Genomic DNA, 20,519 nt, shown 5'->3' with positions numbered 1-20,519 from the left:
AAAGAGTGCCTTCAGGTTTTTATTGCCAAAGTTTTTGTCGTCAAGAAGGTGGTTTTTCTACTGTTTCTTGCAAGCAGCTGCAATACATGCATAAGGAGCTGTATTTTTGGTGGGGAAAAGAGTCAGTCAAATCATGATTTTTATTCAGTGTCCGTCCCACTTTTCATTGAACTATATTTTCTGTATGATTCCAGTGATGAAGGAAAATATAGACGGAAAGTAACAATTAAAACTTGATAATGGTATAATAGGGATGGTCTCACAGATAGCCAGTACCTTTCACATTCCACCCAGTGTTTTCTGTGTTGGCATGCGAACTGTTTAATCTGGATTGAAGCTTGTTTGTAAATATTGCACCAAGACTAATCTGTTTGTTGTACATAATCGTGATCTGACAGAACTTGTTCGATTGGATCCACCAGAATTTTGCCAAATCTTGCATGCACTTACATAGCACTTATTTTTCTGTTTTCTAAAATCTTTACTGCACTAGAAGATTGTGTAAGTCTTATAGGAAGGAAAATTACTATTTTGTAGTTTTAGGGTGTTGTGTCTCAACCACGTCCAAGTAATGCTTTCCAGTTCAGTATTCTATGATTCAAATTTCCAAGGAGCTCTTATCAGAATTGTGAACTGTTACATCTTTGTAACACATACCCATAGATTTATACACTTTCTACAGGGAACAATTCTATTTAAGAAGATGTACAAGATGGAGACAGATACCTACTTTCAGAGGCACAGCACCCTAGTGAGTATTGTAATGGAAGCACAGCTTTGTTGATGATTTGAAGGATAACCACCATTGTCTGTAAAGTTTCCAATGCACAATAAAGTTGACAGTGTACATGTGTCTTTTCTTTTTTTCATTAAATCTGCCATTAAAAATCTCTATCATGTGCTTTAGAGCTTACCAGTTTAAGGCACTTTGTATATCTACATGTGCAAAAGGAAAGTATTGCCTCACCCCCCCCCCTCCCCCCAAAAAATCATTACATACCCTCACCGATTAAAATGAGACAGTCACTTGAACCTTTATATCAAAATGGTCGTGAAGATTAACATTATTTTTCTAATGACATGTCCTGTCTATACTGAAGATAGACAAATGATTATGATCAAGAGAGGATGTATTGTAACAAACTGAAACACTCGTATACGCATGTATATGTCAACACACCATTTATGTCCAGATTCTTGTAGCCATAGACCTGGTATAGACTATTCGTATTGTATTGAGTCCTTTGTCATTGATGTCATACATCGTGTTAAAGGGACCAAAAATATTCAAGCCAATTTTATTTGATATCAGACATGGTCTAAAAGGGACACCTAGCGGAGTACTTCATCATTGTAACCATGTTAACTGTCCAATTGGATTTTCCTAAATCATATCGAGTTGCTCGAGTAACTGCCTTTGGGCGGATTTTGCATATAATGCCATAATTTGACATCTATAATGAGTATAATACAACATCGAGATGACGTTCCTTGGTTGTGGTACCGTCAGTCCTTACTAGGCGGTGCTTCCTTACCGCGGAGTTGACCCTGACGTTTTTACTTCGAGGCAGAAGATATGGATAAGGCCAATGTATAGGCATGCAGGTAAAGTTTATTAATCTGCATGTTCATATAATTATATTTCAGCCATACATAGTATGGTGAAATATATTGTATTCGTAATGTTTCTTCTTTCTTCTTCTTCTTCTTCTCCTGTCAAATCTTCAAAGTGATTCATCTCCGCCGTTCCTGGACCGAATGACCTGAAATTTGGCACAGGGGTAGAATGGGCCAATACCTTGATGCTTTTTTCTCAGTTTTTTCATATCTGCCTCTAAAATGATTTTATTGAGATTTTTTTGTCAATTTTAGACCAAAAAAGGACACTTTTGGCCCATGTACCCTGGTATTACAACCAAATGAGCTGAAATTTGACAGAGATGTGCCCTGATAATGCCCCCATATAAATTCAATAACACTTTTGGTGTACAGTACAACAAAATGCTTATTTTTGCGATTTTTTGACCAATTTTTGACCAAAAAAGGACACTTTTGGCTCCTGTACCTTGGTATTGCAACCGAATGAGCTGAAATTTGACACAGATGTGCCTTGATAATCCCTTCATATAAATTCAATAACACTTTTGGTGTACAGTGCAACAAAATGCTTATTTTTGCGATTTTTGGCCAATTTTTGACCAAAAAAGGACACTTTTGGCACCTGTACCCTGGTATTACAATTAAATGACCTGAAATTTGGTATAGATAGGCATTAGATACTTGGTAACAAGATTCAAGTAAAATTTTTGACATAAACAACTTTAAAATGATTAATTTTGGCACTTTTCTGAGGGGAAATTTGTTTTCTTTTGGCCTCCTGACGTGACCTTCCGTGACCCCGCACAGAGCCACACCTGTGCGCGTCAGCCGGAGAGTTAATTGAATCAAAGACCTAGCCAATCAGCGAAGAGGAGGCCAAAGGCTAATTAATATTCATAAGCGGGGCCTCATGATCCCGCATATAGCAGTGTTCCCGCCAGGGGGAGCGAAGCCCGCCTAAGGCTCTCGCATTTTAGACTATTCAGAAGGCTTTATATTGTATCAGTTCTTAGGGGCATATCTATGATAATCGCAGCAGTCACTTAACTTCTCTTCAGGAGTTTAGCGTAACACTATTTCAGGTCAAACCGTCAAAGGCAACTAAAAACAAACTTTAACGTTACTGAGTTCAACAGTACTTATAACTTGTTATCCGAAGTTGAAACGCTAGCGATGGTATTTTCGCTGCGCTGTTAGCTCCGTGCGACTGTTGTTGACGGTCTTATAACGGTATATTTTGCGCCCCTGTACCCTGGTATGAGTAACATTTGGTATAGATAGGCATAAGATAGTTGGTAAAATGATCCAAGTGAAATTTTTGGCATAAAGTACTGTAAAAGGCTTAATTACAGCACTTTTTTGGGGGGGAATTGGTTTTCTTTCGTTCTCCATGCCATGACCTTTCGGACGTTCACCCCACAGAGCCGACATCTGCACCTGCGTCTAGCCGGCAGGAAGAGTTAATTCAATTAATGGTTCAGCCAATCAGCAAAGAGGAAAGCGAAGGCTAATTAATATTCATAAGCGGGACCACACAATACGTTAACTTGAAGACTCAGGCCGTACAGACTTCTCGCCAGGATTTTTTCAAAGCATCGGACAGGGGTCCGGGGCCGCCGAATGTCCCTGGCGGGGTCCAGGGGCAGGGCCACTGCGGGGGGGACCCAGGTGGGCGAAGCCCCCCCGGAAGCTCTTGCATTTTAGACTATTGAGAAGGCTTCTTTTATCAGTTTTTTTAGGGCCATATTTACGATAATCGTAGCAGTCACTTACTTCTCTTCAGCAGTTTGACTTTAAAATATTTCGGGTCAAAGCTTCAAAGACAACTAAAACCTCATAAACAACAAACTTTACTTAGCTCAACAGTATACAAAAATATTGTACGGGTTGCCATCCTTAGTTGAAGTGCTTATTTATAGCGCTAGTATCTTCGCTGCGCCGTTAGCCGCCGTGCGACTTTTGTTGACGGTCTGATATCCCTACGTCGCCGCCTCGCTGATATTCCCACGGACATGTTTCAAGAAAAATACCCAGCAAAAAATGCTGTTCTGCGTCAAATTCTATTCTATAAAACATGTGGGACTCAGTGTTACAGTCTAAATATTTTGTAGAAGCACCGCTGTAGGAAAGAAGGTCCAAGCAATGTAAAACATCACGTAGCATGAAGTTCGCTGTCAACTGGCACACAGCACATGACTGTTTGAAACTCTAAGTCTAATCAACAGCCGTGTTTGATTGATAGCCGGCGGTCCTTTGATGAAGTCGGCGAAAGGTGCGTTAGTTAGAAAATCTGCGTTTAGTTTTGATACGTAATTATAAGTTAGACAGTGGCGAGAATGATTATTTTCTCATCAATATTTCTCTTCAGAATTATTTGAACTTAATTGTACATCTAAACAATTGGCTTACCTGTGCAATGTTTATATGATTAATGATCAGTGCACTGAAATCATGTGTAACGTATGGCTCCTAGTCAATAGATCAGCATTTTCTCTATAGTGACCACCTGTCTATAGTGGCCATTTCCTAGTGCTGTTGTTGTTTGACATAAACTTTGAACATTTAAATTGTAAGTAACTTTAAACTGCCAGAGTTTCAGCCCAATAAAACACTCTCAGCGCCAGGGTATGAACAGACTGACCAGACAGACGAAAATAAATCCTCGAACAAGGTTCAATCGTATCTTCCGGGTCTGGCAGGAAGTTGTTAAACTGAAATAAGAATAGGCTCGATGGCTGATTGCATACAAAGTAAAACAGTTTAACAGTTTTACAGCTTGAAGAAAACAAACGCTCCTACAGTACCTGCACCTGCTTGATAATTATTAAATCGTATGCCCTACTTGAATAAAAAAAGTTCACTGCAATAATAAATGTACCCATATCACAAGGAGCTTATACTTTTTTAAACTTACACCTAGTTATCGTACTGAAAATTGTTAATGACATTGCATGAAGTCATTCAACAATTTTCAGTCATGGTGAAAATTTTCTGAATGGAAGGTGTGATTATTGTCATTTTCTGAAAAATAGAAGCAAGCTCTGTTTTTACCTGGAATCAATTCACAATACCAGTCCACTTTGGGGGATAATGTACTGTTAAGAGGATGTTCCATTTTTGCGCAGGGGTGATTTGGAACAGTCCAATGTTGCGTGGAAAGGGGTATGGCTGAAATATGCTGTATTTGCTCTTAAGAAAATGTCGGCCTTTCTAGTTCACATATTTTCTGTTTTCTTTACATGGATGGCTCTCAGAGTTGGCGGAGGTGGTCAACATGACATGAAATTACCGAGATTGGCAAATTAGCGTTAATATGTTGCCGTAACCTAAAGATTCAAGACGCACAATTGTACAATGCCAGCGCACGTCTTGAATTCGAATGAGTGCATTGTTGGCTGTGATACCATGTTTTGTCGCTTCAATTCGTGTTACAACGTCTATGGTGACGATTTTGAAAATTAAGCCATCTTAATTGCTTGTTTTTTCGCCCTATCTCACCATTCTTGCAGTCTGCATGCATACATGTCATCCATAGAATTTACGTGTACAGGCTTGCCGTGGCCATAGTTTCCTTGGTTCAGTCCGTTAGAAGAGCTAAACAGCACCGCTTTATACCTGCTAGTATTAAATCGCACATCATATTACATACCGATTCACTAGCAGTTAGCTATAGTGTACACGCATGACAGTTAAGGCTAGAGTTGAGAACGGGTGATGTCCACATGCCTCTTTAACCTGCACATTACGTACGAAAAGCGATGTGTACATGAATGTAGGTGGCGCTTCAATGGTGGAAAATGTGGTTCTCGCGCGGCACCTACATATCTACATATCAATTATTTTTAAGTCAAGTACCATTTGTAAATGTCGAATATGCTTGCGACGACGTCTGGACCTATTTGGGACACGTTTTACTTGTTCTAGCTGCAATGAGTTGTACATTTTCACATTCTAGAAGTCGAGAGCATATACCCCATGGGAGCCTAATCTGCAGTACCGCTTCCGGTCGTCACTAGAAAAGCGGTAAAGGCGACCGTCAAATTGCCAAATTTCTGTCTTTTCGGGAATGGGGAAATCACAAAAGACTCGCAAGGGGGTTTGAATTTTTAGGTTTTTTTGGGGGGGGGGGTGGATTTGAAAATTCGACCATATGAAGGCACGTATTGTTCTTTTTTCTTCTTTTGTTTTTCTTGATATTTCTTCCCACATATGTTACACAATTGGCTCTGTCCGCGCATTTTTTTTATATGAATAGCGTTTCAAATAAATTCGACGATATTTGGTAACGCAAAGTTACTTCTGTTTTGTATTTGCCTTCAGCTTCATACCCAGCATGTGCTTGTCAACATTGCTTCGTAGTTGCAGGTCAGCTGAAGTGGAGAATGAAAGAGAAATCTGACACCGATTATCCAGGGTTGACGTCAGACCTGTGCTGACGTCACAGCTGGGTGTGCACCTGTACAGGTGACTAACGGTGGGAGGATCATGTCGTGATCCGGTGAAGAGTTGAAAGTGTGGGATTGAGTCGGATCCTTAGTTACGTCTGCTTGTAGAGAAAATCCTACTACAGTACAGCATGGCGTTCGTTGGTAGGTTACAGACATCATACGACAGTTTTATGATAGCGTAATGAGGACAGCCTTGGTATAACTGTGGATCATGTGTCGTACAAAATTGAGTTGTGACGCTAAAATCGTACCACAGCAAGTCGTTCAATGCATGTTCTACTCTCCAAGCAGAGGTTAGGCTCCGGCTGTTATTTTTAACGATTTTTAGGCGGGATTTCTATTTTGTACCGTTTTGTTGATGTCTCGCGGCCCGATAGAAACTCCTAAAAACGTCAAAAACAGCCGAAGTCTAACCTCTGCTTGGAGAGTTTATACTGTGAATGTAACGTTATGTCCCAGGTTACAAACATCCTTACAAGGTTTGTTTCCGTAAGGAACAATATAGATACCTTACACCACACCCCCACTCCGACTACGTCACCCCATGATTGGCACCGTTCCTGTTTCCTCTACAATATACTGAAGCCTTCCCCGAAATCACACGTGCGATCTCCCTATCTCGATCTTGGAAAGTCGCCTGGACAAGTAAGGTGCTCCCAGGACGTGACTTGGCACATTTGAAGAATTTGAGGGTTTCCTCGAAAGTCTGTTAACCTCGTATCATGCTTTCTAAAGATTATTGTTGTGCTGCAACTGTGTACTATTTTCCAACAGCATCTAAGAAACATTGTCTCAAAGGAATGTAAAGCACTTTAATAGTGAAAGCTGTTGTTCTGCTTCCCATACATATGGGACTTACATGCAGTGGGTGTTGATAACAATTGAGTCTTCCCGCTATAGCTAGATGAACTCGTGTACATGCGTGCGCTTAATTGATGAGCCATATAATGTTAACCAACATTACTCAGAACGAGATACTGTGCCCACGCAAGGAAATTGTGCTTTCTGGTGGGGAGGGTGGGCGTCTTTATTTTCGGTCAAATACAGTCCACGTATGAGTAATAAGTATATTCTGATTTTATTCAAAATTAGAACCTTGCAGCTGTCACATATAAAGCAGCACAAGTCTTTACATACAGTTTAAATGGAAGCTGTTTGGGACAATAAATAATCGCATCTTTACGGGTATCTCTACCTGCAAACCTAATAATGAAACGTTTTTCAATGTATTACTTTTTACGTGCCAACCTACAGATAGACAATTTCAGCATTTCAGCACATCTGACAAAATAATGTTCCGTCTGAATTAGATATCCGTAACGAATATCATTATTATATTGTCTGTACGTGTAAGTACGGCCTGAGACTCCAGGGTTGGACAAGTAACAATGGTATGCCCACGTTAAAGTCCAAAATTTACGTCTCCGACACTGACAGAGTGATGAACATGTGTTTGCATTTTTGTTGCAAAAAAGAAATCATTTCCACCACAAATCTGTCCACACAAGTTCCAAGAATCTCCGCGTACTACATTCCGTGAAGGTCTTTAAACACGACCACCAGCGAGCAATTGTTTCTCCTTTCTATTCTGGGAAGTTGAAGTCTTGCCAAAAGTTCAACGACCGCTGTCTTTCTTCTCAACACCAGCACATGCAACCCTTCACGTTCGCACCGTGTTTTTTTCTTCCTTCTTGAGGCCATGTTGATTTGATTATATGGATGACATCCTGGGAATCCAAAAACCGATGCGAGCGTGCGAATAAAAAAAGTTTGACAAAAAGTTGCCTTCATTATAAAATCAAAATGGTCAGAAAGGTTGAACAAATGACTGAACACACAATATATATATATACCAAACAGTGGATTCTTCGTTTTTGTTCTTTCACATCTTCTTTGATTTTGTAATGTTCTGTGACAGTAGTAGTATACGTTTTCCGAAACATTTGTATTTTTGCATATATCTGCATATTTTGAAGCTGCTTTGTACCGGCGTATGAGTATGGTTGAAAACTTCTTTTTTGGGGGGGGGGGAGGAAACGGCCGAAAATTGATGCACGCGCGGATGTCATGCATATAATCAAATCAACATTGCCTGACAAGCTATGACCTTTTTCTTTAGGTATGTCGTTTATCTGGTCTCTCATTCCTTCTTTCATCGCCACTCCTTGCACCACGGGATGACTGTATAACGAGGCGCCGTGGTGTGTTTTCTTCTCGGTTGGCCTCAGCGTCTTGGCAACCAGAAAGCCACAAAGTCGCAAAAGGTGAACGCCCTTTCGCTTGTTGTGTAAGGCTGAATGCCACATGGATTTAGGATAATTCGAAGAAACAACATTGAAAACGTTATGGTGTGGTGCTTGTGTGGAAAGACAAACAGCTACGAACGATGACTTTAAAATGGTGAATCATATACGTTTACGCTAACGTTCTGTAAACACTTCCAACGACCTTCCAACGATGGAGCCAAATCTGTGATTTACTTTACCGGATAGAACTTCTCAGGCACGTTACGCGGATCTATCCAAAGGACTCTTAAGGGCCCCTTAAGGACACCTGCTTAGGGATTTTTCCACCTGGTAAATGTTAAAGTTTACGCCAAGAGGAAAACTCGTAATCTGTCTCAGAGCCAGAAGCGTTCAAGGAGATGTACGGGATTTATCAGATTTTCTGTCCAAATATGAAAAATGAAACACCCTGGCCTCGGCTTCTTCTTTCTCGGAACTGGTGATTTTCCGTTATCAAGCATTTGTTGATCTTGTCTAAAGTGCTCTCTTAGTCTACCAGTCATTATTGTTATCGGTGATTACAGTAAGAGACTGAGGTTACTAAAACATTGACAGGAGCGACCTGAGTCTTGCGATACAGAAGAATAAACTAGATCAGACGGTTCTGTCCTTGACACCATTCCCTAAACAGGGGTAAAGCAGACGAAAAACAAACTCAAGACGCTCCCTGCGGTTTTCTTCAGACATGCCCTACAAATCTGCCCCTGGAGACAGCGGCCCGACAGGCACACGACTGGTCTATCAAGAACAGGTGGAAAGTTTCTGTTCCGGGTCGGGTTTGAATTGCCTGGCTATGGTACGGTTTCAGATATGAAGGCGTCTCCTAACGGTCACTCCCTTTGAGTCTTTTTTTTTTTCTGAGTGGTTACAGTTAGGAGTGAATTGTGTCTAAAAACGGATGCATGCAAGGTTAGAGTTTGATTTTTTATGAAAATATCACCATACGCTGGGTTCTAGACTGGGCGACTGTTAAAAACCGGGAACTAACTGGTATGTAATAAGCAAAGAAAACAGTATATAATTGGCAAAGAAAACTCAGCCTGCTATGTAGGCTACCATACGCAAACGTTCAACCCTTTTTTCCAAAATGAAGTATTTCTGCAATTTCCTGTTTCAGGAAAGTTGGTGAGATTCACAGTATCTTTTTTTCCTGTCTGAAACAGATTTTAACCCAATACTGCTCCCCATCAATCCACAACGTATGATGGAATGTCGCTGACTGGAAAGTAGGCCAGAACTATTTACAAAATTTACCCACGCGCCAATGTGACGACTGATGAAATGACTGATTAAAAGTAAAAGTTCATGGAGTGTGGGCTTATGCCTTAGATGGTCCAAAGGAGAGGTAGAGGCATTCTGTTGGAACAATGGTCAAATTGTGCCAAATTAAATCGCTATCAAGTAACGAAAGACAGGTACACATGTATATCTAAACTAACTCGGTCGGTCTACATATTCCCCCTCAGCGACACCCTAGTGGGATTTTTAGAGGGTAACGAAGACGAAGAAGACATATAATATTATTCGTTCTGACGGCGAAGAGATAGAAAGATAGGGAAGAATGCTGTCTAATGCGAAAGAAGAGAGGGGAGAGCGAGAAAGATCTCAGAGACAAATGAGAGAGAGAGAGCTCTAGAGGGAGAGAAAGACAGATTAGGGAATAGGGAGAGAGGGAAGAGAGATAGAGAGGCGGTCATTGTAGTTATGTGGGTCATCTGTGTTTATAAAAACATTCTGACCGCAAATGACCAATGCCTCTTTCCGTGTCAGTAGGGGCAGTTTAGCGGTCAGGCTGAAGAAACGGAGATCCGACCCTAGGGGGTGTAATCCGGATGATCTACTGGATAAGTGTGTTAATCCTTTCACTACCTCAGGGTTGTGAGACGTCATGTAAAATAGACACTTCTCGTCATGTCTGCACCTGTTTTGACTATCCCCCGCCTGACGTACGGCTCGCTGGTATGTCTGGGGCCCGGGTCACGTGGGACAAAGCCAAACTCACAGCACCTCGCCTCAAACAAAAGCAGATGCAGCGGTTTCCGAGAAACCGCCAGACAAGATAGCGTGGCAGCGCAGTCGTAAAACACAAATGGTCATGTTCAAGGTCTGTCACCTTGTCAGGGTTGTTTGAAATACTTGGGAGGTCAAGTTTAAAACAACCGACACAGCGGGACTATGTGAACTGTCAACTTGTAAAACTGAGGAATGGTGATAAGGGCATGGATAGTGTGCGGAGCGAAAACGGAACGACTTATCTCAACTTTAGTAGGTTTCCTCCTTTGCAAACAGTCTTTATTAAGACTTTAAACTTCTTAGTGACATCCCAGGGAAAGCTGAATATCCTAAGGCTACAAAGAGAAAGAAAGAAGGAAGGAAGGAAAGAAAGAAAGAAAGAACTGAGAAACGAAGAAAGAGAGAAGGAAAGAAAGAAGTGAGAAAAAAGAAAGAAGGAAGGAAGGAAAGTAAGAACAAAAGAGCTGAGAAAGAAAGAAAAAGGGCGGAAAACTACCTTTTGGAAGCCTAATACCATATTCGCTTCTGCTTTATTGGCGATTGCTCCTTTCCCGCCATGTTTTGACATAATTTTTACCCTGTAATAGCCGGGAAATGGCATTCTCTATAAAGTATAAACTCGGGGTGACTAGAATATGACAAAAGAGCAGGTTTGGTACGAAGCGAGCGTTTAAGTGATAGTCAGTCTTATATCTTTAATATTCAGAAATTCATATGTAAACGGGTTATATAGTCTAGGTCGAAGCCCCCCTATTATCCCTCTGTTATTCTTCTTGTTAGTCACAATCCAAAAATAAGCAAAAACTCATCCGTATGACGCCACTGTAGGTAACTGCCTCACTACCGGCTTCTGAAGGTAAATCTGAAGGGGTGGAGAAGTGAGGACAGCTGACAACAAAGGAAGTCACCGCATAGTCGCACATCCTCGTGTTTTAAACACGACATCACAAAGCTGTCACGGGACATTCTTCTTCACAGTTAGTAAAGGGTAGAAGAATGTGAACTATCAACTGATTAAATCGTCAGATCCCCCTACCAGGAGTAGGTGTTATAGGATTGTAAAAATACAGTGGGTCAAGCAAAAGGAGTGGGCTTAAACTTGAAAGAGTCTTAGTTCGTTTTTGCCATCCTGAAAGCGCCCTTCCCACACACGATGCAGACGTATTTTTCAGATATTCAGTTAGTCGCCGTTTCAAAAACACTCGAGCATCCTTGTAAATTACCAAGTGATGTTTTTAAAAACACACCTAAGTTCTGCACAAATAACAGTCTTCTATTAAACCTCTTGGCACCGAAGGTACATCCTGAAGAGACCGCATCCTCATTGACGTCTACTGAATAATAGCCCATCGTGAATCATCACTGTAAACATCTATCTCTCTCGGCTCTAGCCAACCCTCGTCTAATGACCTTGTATACAGCACGAAAACAGGTTTAAGTATCTGCAAGTATGTTTTTGCAGGGTTGAGTCAATATCGTGAGCCTCTTCACCACACAAAAACACGCCTATAGAACAACACGGGGTTAGTGACCTCTTCAAGATGAACAAGAGAAAGAGAAGAAAGGTGTCGACATTCTAATGGATGGTTTTCGTGTAGAATCCCTGTAGAAACATTACGTGGGCTGAGTAGGGACCTGTGATCATGGGATTTGAATCTTTCGGATCCCTATTTTCCACGTCATTTACTCCTCAGTGGTTTGAATAGTACGCCTTGGGTGATGGCTGTTTTCAGCGTGTAATAATGTTGTCAAGAGGAGACAAGAAGGAAGTTCTGCGTCGATAATTATCAATCAATCAATCAAATGGTTTATTTATGAATAACAAGCGGCTTGCAGCGCTTGCCTGCGGCTGTATCACGCCTTGTTGTACAAACACCACTGCGTTAAAATAAATGATGAACGTAAAACATTTTCATCAAAATCATCATACAACGTTACATACATCTTATTTGTAGATATACTCAGCGATAAATTTGAGCTTTGGAAGTGATTCTCCTATTATTATCTCCCCTGCTAGCTAGATCATCAGTCATATGACTTTAAGCCCATGAAACCACATCATAATCTGTACTTATGTGTGGGAAGCATGGCTGTTTAATGACCGGTACCTTTAATGGGTTTGGCCACCACACACGGTGACGTGCGTTATCGTTATGGGGATGGTGTTTTCTGTCAGAAGCTCAAAGCGAAACTCCCGTTTGGTTCACAGCTAGCCTCAAAGTGAAGAGGGGATAAGCTAGGTTTCTGGGAAGTGGCTGCAATTTATCGGAAATGGTGCACATGACATGTAATTTTGCGTACCAGTGGTCAAATCTATAACTGACAGCTAGTCTCCGCGGCAGGCTATGCTGGCAGCGTTTTACTGGAACCTTCAAACGCCACACTCGAACTAGACAGGTACTACGTAGGCTACTGCAGCCTTTGGGGTGTGTGTCTGATTTCGGATGTTCAACATCATGTCCCCAATGCTGCAAGTAGCAAACTATTAAAAGAAAGCTCGACGAAAATCGTTAATCAACAGACAATAGGTGTGAACTATTCATCCCTGTCCCTGCCGTGCCACTAGATCAGTACGTGGTAATTGGGTACCTTGCATGTGAAGGAATCGTGTCCTCGCTAGAAATCTACTGGTTGTGTTTTAGTAACGATCCCCCCCCCCCAAAAAATTTCCGCTTTGACAGATTTGACAGAGTATCAACATCTCCCGGTAATAAAGTCATCAAACTTAAGTTTATTGCAGAGCAATTGCAAAACATGAGGCATTGTTCATTCCCCAAAAGGCCCATATATATATGCACAATTAATACGGTTTCATAAGCTACATCATATCTCTGGATTCGAAGTGCCAAATCTATGCAAAAACGGGAGATAGCAAAAAGCATCAATGCAGTGCACGCTCCAACAGTACAAGCTCACATTAGACAACGACCTCAATTTTAGAGAACAGCAGATACCAAAATCATATCTGTAGTGCACATTACATAGACACCGCAAATGTCCTGAACCCAACCGTTGAGATACACTTTCTGCCATGGCATGTTTTTCATGTTTGAAATTGTTTCAATCTACAGGTCTTACTTTAATACTTATTGCTTTGATATATTGAATATGAACACACCAATTGCATTATATAAAGTCGCACACACGGTTTCGCCTACAGAGTTAGGATAACTTAGGATATAGTTCTAAACATGTCTCAACAAGGTTTGACACTTATTCCTGTCCAGCTTGTATCAGCAGGCCGTTATGTGATACCAGCATCATGATACAGCAAAACTTTCGGGAAGTAAACCTCAAATTCGCGCGTCAAACCTTTTTGTGCCTATTCTCTGGGGTTTTCCCTGTTCTATCTGTACTGATGACGTTACCAGTGTGCTGTATCTGGTACGACTCCGGAAGTCCGCGTTATTACGCTGAAAACTGTGTCCGCGGTCCTCAGAAACCTCTGCGAGCACTTCCTGTTAGCGACTTGGCATCTCACGCGGCTCCGCTCTACTCGCGCCGGCTGCGGCTTTTTCTGCATTCTTGGAAACTTCCGGTCACCAGGGACAACCCTATAAAAGACGTGCCGTGCTCAGGGAGACCTCACTCAAGACTTGTGATCCAAGGAAGCTAGCTGGAGCTACAGACGCCGGCTTTCCCTTGTCCACTGTATTGTACATCAACTGGTGAGTGACTTTGTTCTGCTTTTATCCATTTGTGACTCATACTGAATCATGGCTTGTGAAAAGCATCCCCGGTAAAGCTACGGAAGCTGATATTTGCTCCGTCTTTTGTGAAGAATTCTGAAATTAACCTATTCATACATGTATCTCCACCGAAACGATTTACATGTTAGTACTTAAATACGATGGCCTTCGTGATATTTCATGTTTTTTGTCTTTGATGAGTTTTGCGATACACCTGCGGTTTTGCTCTTTCAACATCATGCAATGTTCTGTTCGTGTAGCTTCTTAAAGTCAGCGACGGACGTTGGGCAGTTTTGTGTAACGCGCATCTACAAATTGTTTTGATGTCTGTATTGTCTGTGTTTGTGCGGAAATTCCTGGCGAAGCCTCCCCGTTGTTGTGTCGGCAGGTCCCGCGGTACACGGGAGATAAGTAAGACAGATGAGACAGATTATCTACTACTCTCCGCGGGTTGTGACAACGCGCTTAGAGATATGACGTTTCCGTTATACATCATGTTATCATAATCTCGGTTTCTTTTAAAGCATTACCACCTTTTAGTCACTAAGGGGGACCAAGAGCTCAGACGACTGTTTTTTACGATGTTTATGTCCATTAAACTAGACAAACCATCGATCAAAAAACATATCTGTCCACCGTAACTGAAAAGTGAGAAGTTGAATTTGTCTAACGTTAGTTTTATCTTGTATCTGTTAAATGTTTGTCTTGTTGTGACCTGTACTTAGCCCGGTGTGGCAAAATTGTACAATAAAGGTCTTCATTCATTCGTTCATTAAGGTTGCAATAATTGGCCGCGGTAGTGGGCGCAAACACAGTGTTTAATCTGGGAGGGGACTATAGTGATTTATAGCGACTATTTCTACACATATACCGCAGCAAAAAGATGCAATGTTGTTGATTTCTTTCTCGAACTCACAGAAACATTGTTCAGCAAGTGGAGAGTGCGTTTTGCAGGGTTTAGATTGTGAATTTTCCGCGTGATTTTCTCCGCCCAACCGTGAACTTGTTGTGTCAGGTTACGTGATTGGGACCCGCTATGTGGGCTGCCAGGCGAACGGAAGTTGTAAGTCTGTGTGGCCCCGTGACCCTGTCTGCCACGGTCACATTCACACACGCCACTCGGCGCTTTGTTCTCTCTCTCTATGGCTTTGGATTGTTGCTAGCTTGCCTATAATGTCGTACATTTCAGGACAGTTGACAAGGTATCTGAATATTATATGACTATAGTACCAGTTGGACAAGGGTTGTATTGTGTCTATACTCTATAGCTTATACACAACGTTTTTGGGTGGCCACTTTTCGACCAGCCATTTTACCATGTGTAGTAAAGGAAAAGGTTGTCTGTATGATATATGACACCAGTGTTTTCTGGTCGTGCTTTTACTGCATAATAATAATTTACAACCGTTGTCTCTATTAATATGATTATGATATTTTTTGCTTTCAAAAATGTTAGTTCATTCGTTATATAGTTAATTCCTTAGTTCATTAAGAATGATTACTGTTCTATACCAATCAATGAATATTCTGACAGGTCATATATTCTCATAATCGCTGCCATGGTGTCATGTACATGTAGAATTGTGTACCGTCTGTATTATCTTTTCCAAAGTATTTTTCTAACAATTGACAATTGTATTCTCTTGCAGTAACAGACGATAACAGCATGAGGTCGCTTCTCGCCGTGGCTTGTGTCCTGGCTATCGCAGCCTTTCAACAATCTTCAGCCAGTCCCGCCTGCACGCCACTGTACAGAAAGTTATGCAGAGTGAGTACCTCTTCTCTTCAACTTACACAACCTCAAACCAATCTCTAACCTTCTCTTACTCTCTATCTTTTCCCTAAACTTTTTTAGCTTTCTGCTTTTCTACTATCGCTTTTTCTAGCTACATAGTATTCTTTGTAGCTTAAGTCTTAACATGGACGTAACGTCCATGGTGTTAACAAGTAAAGTTCCAGCTTACCTCTAACATGTACCGCTGTGCCTATTTGCTTACTGGCTCCCGGAAGCTACTACCTGTACTCCGGTACCTTCATGAACACCACGGATGCACAGGTAAATGTGTTACGTCATCAAAACATGCGTATCTAAGAATGGGCATGGCATGGGAAGGTTGAGACGGTGACTTGGCAGAAAATGTGACCGGAAAATGACGTTATGGTATCAATACTTGACTTCCGTGACACTTAGCTATCTATAGTAGCAAGCTATTGTTCTAAAGCCATACCTAGGGCTAACAAAAGACTAGGGTTTTCAATTAATTCACACCCATGCCCACTTCCCGCCAAAACTTCCTTCTGACGACTCAGAACACAGCTATAGCTAGAAACTTGCTTTGTTAAAACTTCGTATCTTATTCACTTTCTACTATATCTTTTTCCTTCTTCCGAGGCTTGTAAAATCTCGTTACTCGTTCTTATTATCATCTATACACCACAAATATCTCTGACACTTAAACATCGAACTGTTTGTTTCTTTCCGAACCGCGAAGGTTTCCGATTGGAGCGCCTGGAGCCCGAAGGACAATATCTTCGGCTGCAGTCAGGTTTTCCGCACACGTGAGGTGATCGACAACCCGCTCGGGTCCACCGCCTGCTGCCCGGCACTCAGACAGGAGAAGGAACAATGTAGGTGCCTCTAAATCACGACGAAATGATCAGGAATAGCGCTAGCTTTCCGTCCAGCATCCAACAGTTTCCATTCCTTTTGTGCTAGCTTTCACTATTATACTTTGCTACTCTCCAAGAGGTGGTGGAAAAATCGTGACCTTTTCCTTTCATTTAAGTGAGAAGGCCGATCGAAGAAACGGATGAAAGGAAAAGGTCACGATTTTTCCCCACCAACCTCTGATTGGAGGGTAATACTTTGCCACAAATTAAGACGTTGCAATTTTCAATTTTTTTCAGTGTTTTGTTAGGCCACCGGTACGTACCCTTTATATACTGTGACCTAAGCGCTCTCATTGTGACCTAAGCGGCGAGAGCGCTATCCTAGTGTAATGCCTAATGGTATAAGCATGCATTGTCACATTGCCGGTGTCCCGATTGCCGTGGTGTATTTTTTTTTCAAGATGACACATGTGACAAGGTATCTTAAATGCTACTGTATATGAACTTTATCAGTCAATGTTGTAAAAATGGAGTGTTAGTGTATTACAACTAACATGTTGTTTTGTTGTTGTAAAGGCGGAGTGCCCACCCGAGAGCAGACAGTGGGAGCCATATCCAAAGGTTTCGTGGGCCCTCTCAGCGGGGACGGCTTCCGCAAGGCCGACGGCTCCACCGAGGTCATCGACATGTTGTTCGTCTTCGACAAGAGCGGCAGCGTCAGGGAAGTGAACTTCAACGACGCCAAGGAAAACATAAAGGTACTGCAGATCAACTTCCTGCTATGAGTGTAGAAGTTGTTGTCGTCATATGAAAACATACTATACTATTTAATCACATGCTTTAGTACCATAGAATCACTATAGGACCCTATAGCTATAGCAGTGTTGCACACTCTCTTTAATCTGCAAGCAGATCCTGCTATATGGTAGCATAAGATAGTAGCAAAAGCTGCCAGAGGAGTAAAGCCGGCCTTGGAGTGTGTTTGGCTGCCGTTAGCTGATGACTCCGTTTGGCCAACTATACTCCTTGGGCTAGCCAGCTTTGATACTATCTTATGCCACAGGTAAATCTGCCTGGAGATTAGTCTTTCTTCAAGTCTTCGCGTCTAAAAATAACTTTATTAGTTGTTCATTTGTTGGAAGTATAGTCACTGTGTTACTTATCATCATCAATGCTTGAACTTCTTGCTCTCTAGGACCTGATTGAGAACTTCCCCGCACCCGTGGGCCCGTCAGACACCCGTGTGGCCGCCGTCTCCTTCTCTGACGTAGCCAAGACCCGTGTGGAGTTCGACTTCAACGCCAGCGGAGATCGCGACTCCGTCAAGGCCTCCCTGGGCAACATCGCTTACGAAGGTACTTTAACATCTTAACTAAGTAGCCTGTGTTTACACAATCTCTCACTGGGTGCCTGGCCAGCCGATAGGAGCGCGATTTTAGTCAGGCTACGTCTTAAGACTTTGAAAAAAAAACTTTGTATCGTATTTTCGTTGAGAATCATCGCTGAAACTTTCACTAAATAGAGATACAGTAACGTTGACTGACAAGAATCATGTGCCAATCCTATAAATGTACTCGCAAAGGTGGATACTTTGGAAATGTTCCCAATGATCTCATCGTGTATTTCCTTGTTGTGTCTTCGGCAGGAGGTTGGACTGCCACCGCCACCGCTCTCAGCATGGCCCGCGATAACGTCTTCCAGTCCGTGGCCGGTTCTCGGCCCAACTCCGCCAAGATTCTCTTCCTCATCACGGACGGCAAGTCCAACCGCGGAGGCGCGCCCATCCCGGTAGCCGATCAGCTAAAGGGCAACGGTAAGGCCGCACTCGTGTTTGATAACGTGCCACAGTTTATAGATCTTTGACCGGGTATTTGGACAATGCTCACCAAGCAGTAATCCAGGGTCCTTCCAGCCCTTCGAAAAAAATTCTTTGAGGTACATGTAATATCCAACGAGAAACTCTCAGACAATAAATTGGAGTCCGCGACCTAATGTTTCCGTTAGAAAATCGTTCGGTTAACTTTACAAACCAATTTGTGCTTGTTTTGTCATGTCAAGACAATGTGTATCGGTTTATACTAATCTTGCAAAGTAAAAAAATGTGAAATCCCTTCCAGAATACGGGATATCTTGTTTCCCAGAGAGGTTTTTCACTTTCAGTATGGGTGAGATGGGATGGTAAGTAGTTGGAAATTTTTCTGACATCTTGCCTCTATTTTCAGACGTTGAGTTGTTCGCGTTCGCCGTGGGGCCTGAGAACCAGATTAACGAGGACGAGCTGCGCAGCATAGTCTCGGACCCCGTCCCGGAACACCTGTTCTACGCCGGCAGCTTCTCCGCCATGTCCGACGTCTTCACCGACCTCATCGACATCCTCAGGGAGAGATTCGGAGGTGAGTTAGGGTTTCCACCTGGCGGTTATTTCATAAACTGCAATACGGTATTTTACAATGGCTGGCACAACTTGTAAGAGAGGTTTGATCAGGTTCACTTCCGTTTTCGCCTACAATAACCTTCTTTCTGCGGCAGCATGACCCCACAACCAATCAAAATGTGGTGCCGAATGGCTACCTTGGTAGAATATTGCTCAAGGAAATTACAAACAAGCTGCAACCTATGAACAAAAAGAGTTTGAGTAATGATTTTAGATCCATATCTGATTGTCAACTTCTAACCGTTTTCCTTTTGTTACCTTCCCCCACAGGCTCGTCTTTTTCGACTTCTGATGATGAGTACGATTACGACTACGGCTTCTTCCGTCGGTGAGAAGGAACGCAAACTCGCCCGAACATTCCCGAAGTTCACGTAGTGTCGTATATCTGTAGCCTTTTGGAAAACGGCCATGTGTAAAAGAGAAGCCATATATTGTACATATAGAAAGGAAGAGCAAGGAAAAGTTCGCATTGGTCTTGTCTAACGAAATACAAGAATATTTGGTGGTCTGAAACAGTATTAGTATCTACCGAAATAGAACGGTGTATAGTTATAGAATACTTAGTAATTTTTGAAGAATTTATGCAGATGCTTCAAGATCTACATAGGTGTATTTGTATGTGACATGTATCTATGAGGAAGGTATGGTATGTCTTTAATGCCTTATGTCTGTGTCTGCACTCGAGAGTCAGGAAAAGAAGATTTTGTAGAAAAAATTGTACAGATTTTGATGACATTCCGTTTTCTTACCTCGCTGCAACACTACAGTATTTATTGCCTGCACTAGCACCACCTGTCAAAATCGATGGGAATTACACTTTATACTATGTTATGTGCCTTGTCCAGATGTTTCTTCTCTATACGCAATAAATGTATAAAGTGTAGCTTTGTTGAGCTAAGAGTGTCTTTTCTGCATTTAATCAACCTTGCCTGTTAGGCACTTAGTTACATCAAGAATGTAAAGCTGTCAGCCCTTCTTGTACAAGACAATCTTAAACAAAGTGAGAGGAGCAATAAATTGTCTTTAGTTCTTCTAAAGTTTCCAAGAAGCCTGTGAGATTAATTCATTCCGTTATAATTATAAACAGATCATTTTCCCTGGTTTAAACTTTCAGAAGCTAAAAGGAAACAAAAATAAAGTTTATAACCTTACTTTGCTACTTAACCTTACTACTTGAAACTCAAACACAGCAAAATATATAGTGTAATGTATTTGGTAAGAACTGGCATGTCAAAATATATTTCAGGCCTTTTTTTGTTTCATGGAAGCTATTGGATTTGGGAATTTCTAAATGCATCTGATTCACAGATAATAGTAGAAAATAACAAATATAACAAAACATATGAGAGAAAACCATAGATCTATAAACAACTTAACAACTTTAAAATACCATATTCGGCAAGAATTTGATTTATCGATTGACTCACTAATGCACTTTGAA

The 20,519-nt window shown here is 41.7% G+C and overlaps 1 protein-coding gene across 1 annotated transcript; it reads left to right on the top strand.

The window, feature by feature from the left end:
* The first annotated feature begins 13,856 nt into the window (after positions 1 to 13,856).
* Positions 13,857 to 20,118, top strand: LOC118421367 (cartilage matrix protein-like). The gene is made up of 8 exons (XM_035828628.1): positions 13,857 to 14,013; positions 15,684 to 15,802; positions 16,527 to 16,662; positions 17,221 to 17,402; positions 17,840 to 17,999; positions 18,290 to 18,457; positions 18,867 to 19,037; positions 19,349 to 20,118. Exons 2-8 carry the CDS (start codon positions 15,701 to 15,703, stop codon positions 19,408 to 19,410), a joined length of 981 nt encoding a protein of 326 aa, XP_035684521.1. The 5' UTR covers positions 13,857 to 14,013; positions 15,684 to 15,700; the 3' UTR covers positions 19,411 to 20,118.
* Positions 20,119 to 20,519: the final 401 nt, after the last annotated feature.

The sequence above is a fragment of the Branchiostoma floridae genome, chromosome 8 (assembly GCF_000003815.2).
Source record: "Branchiostoma floridae strain S238N-H82 chromosome 8, Bfl_VNyyK, whole genome shotgun sequence".
In the NCBI taxonomy this organism is placed as follows: domain Eukaryota; kingdom Metazoa; phylum Chordata; class Leptocardii; order Amphioxiformes; family Branchiostomatidae; genus Branchiostoma; species Branchiostoma floridae.
This window is presented reverse-complemented; position numbering and strand designations above follow the sequence as displayed.

Excerpts from the sequence above, each read along its gene's own strand:
- LOC118421367 (XM_035828628.1), top strand. The coding sequence starts at position 15,701 with ATGAGGTCGCTTCTCGCCGTGGCTTGTGTCCTGGCTATCGCAGCCTTT. Across the intron at positions 15,803-16,526 it reads TGTACAGAAAGTTATGCAGA|GTTTCCGATTGGAGCGCCTG; the intron begins GTGAGTACCTCT and ends CGAACCGCGAAG. Across the intron at positions 17,403-17,839 it reads ACGCCAAGGAAAACATAAAG|GACCTGATTGAGAACTTCCC; the intron begins GTACTGCAGATC and ends CTTGCTCTCTAG.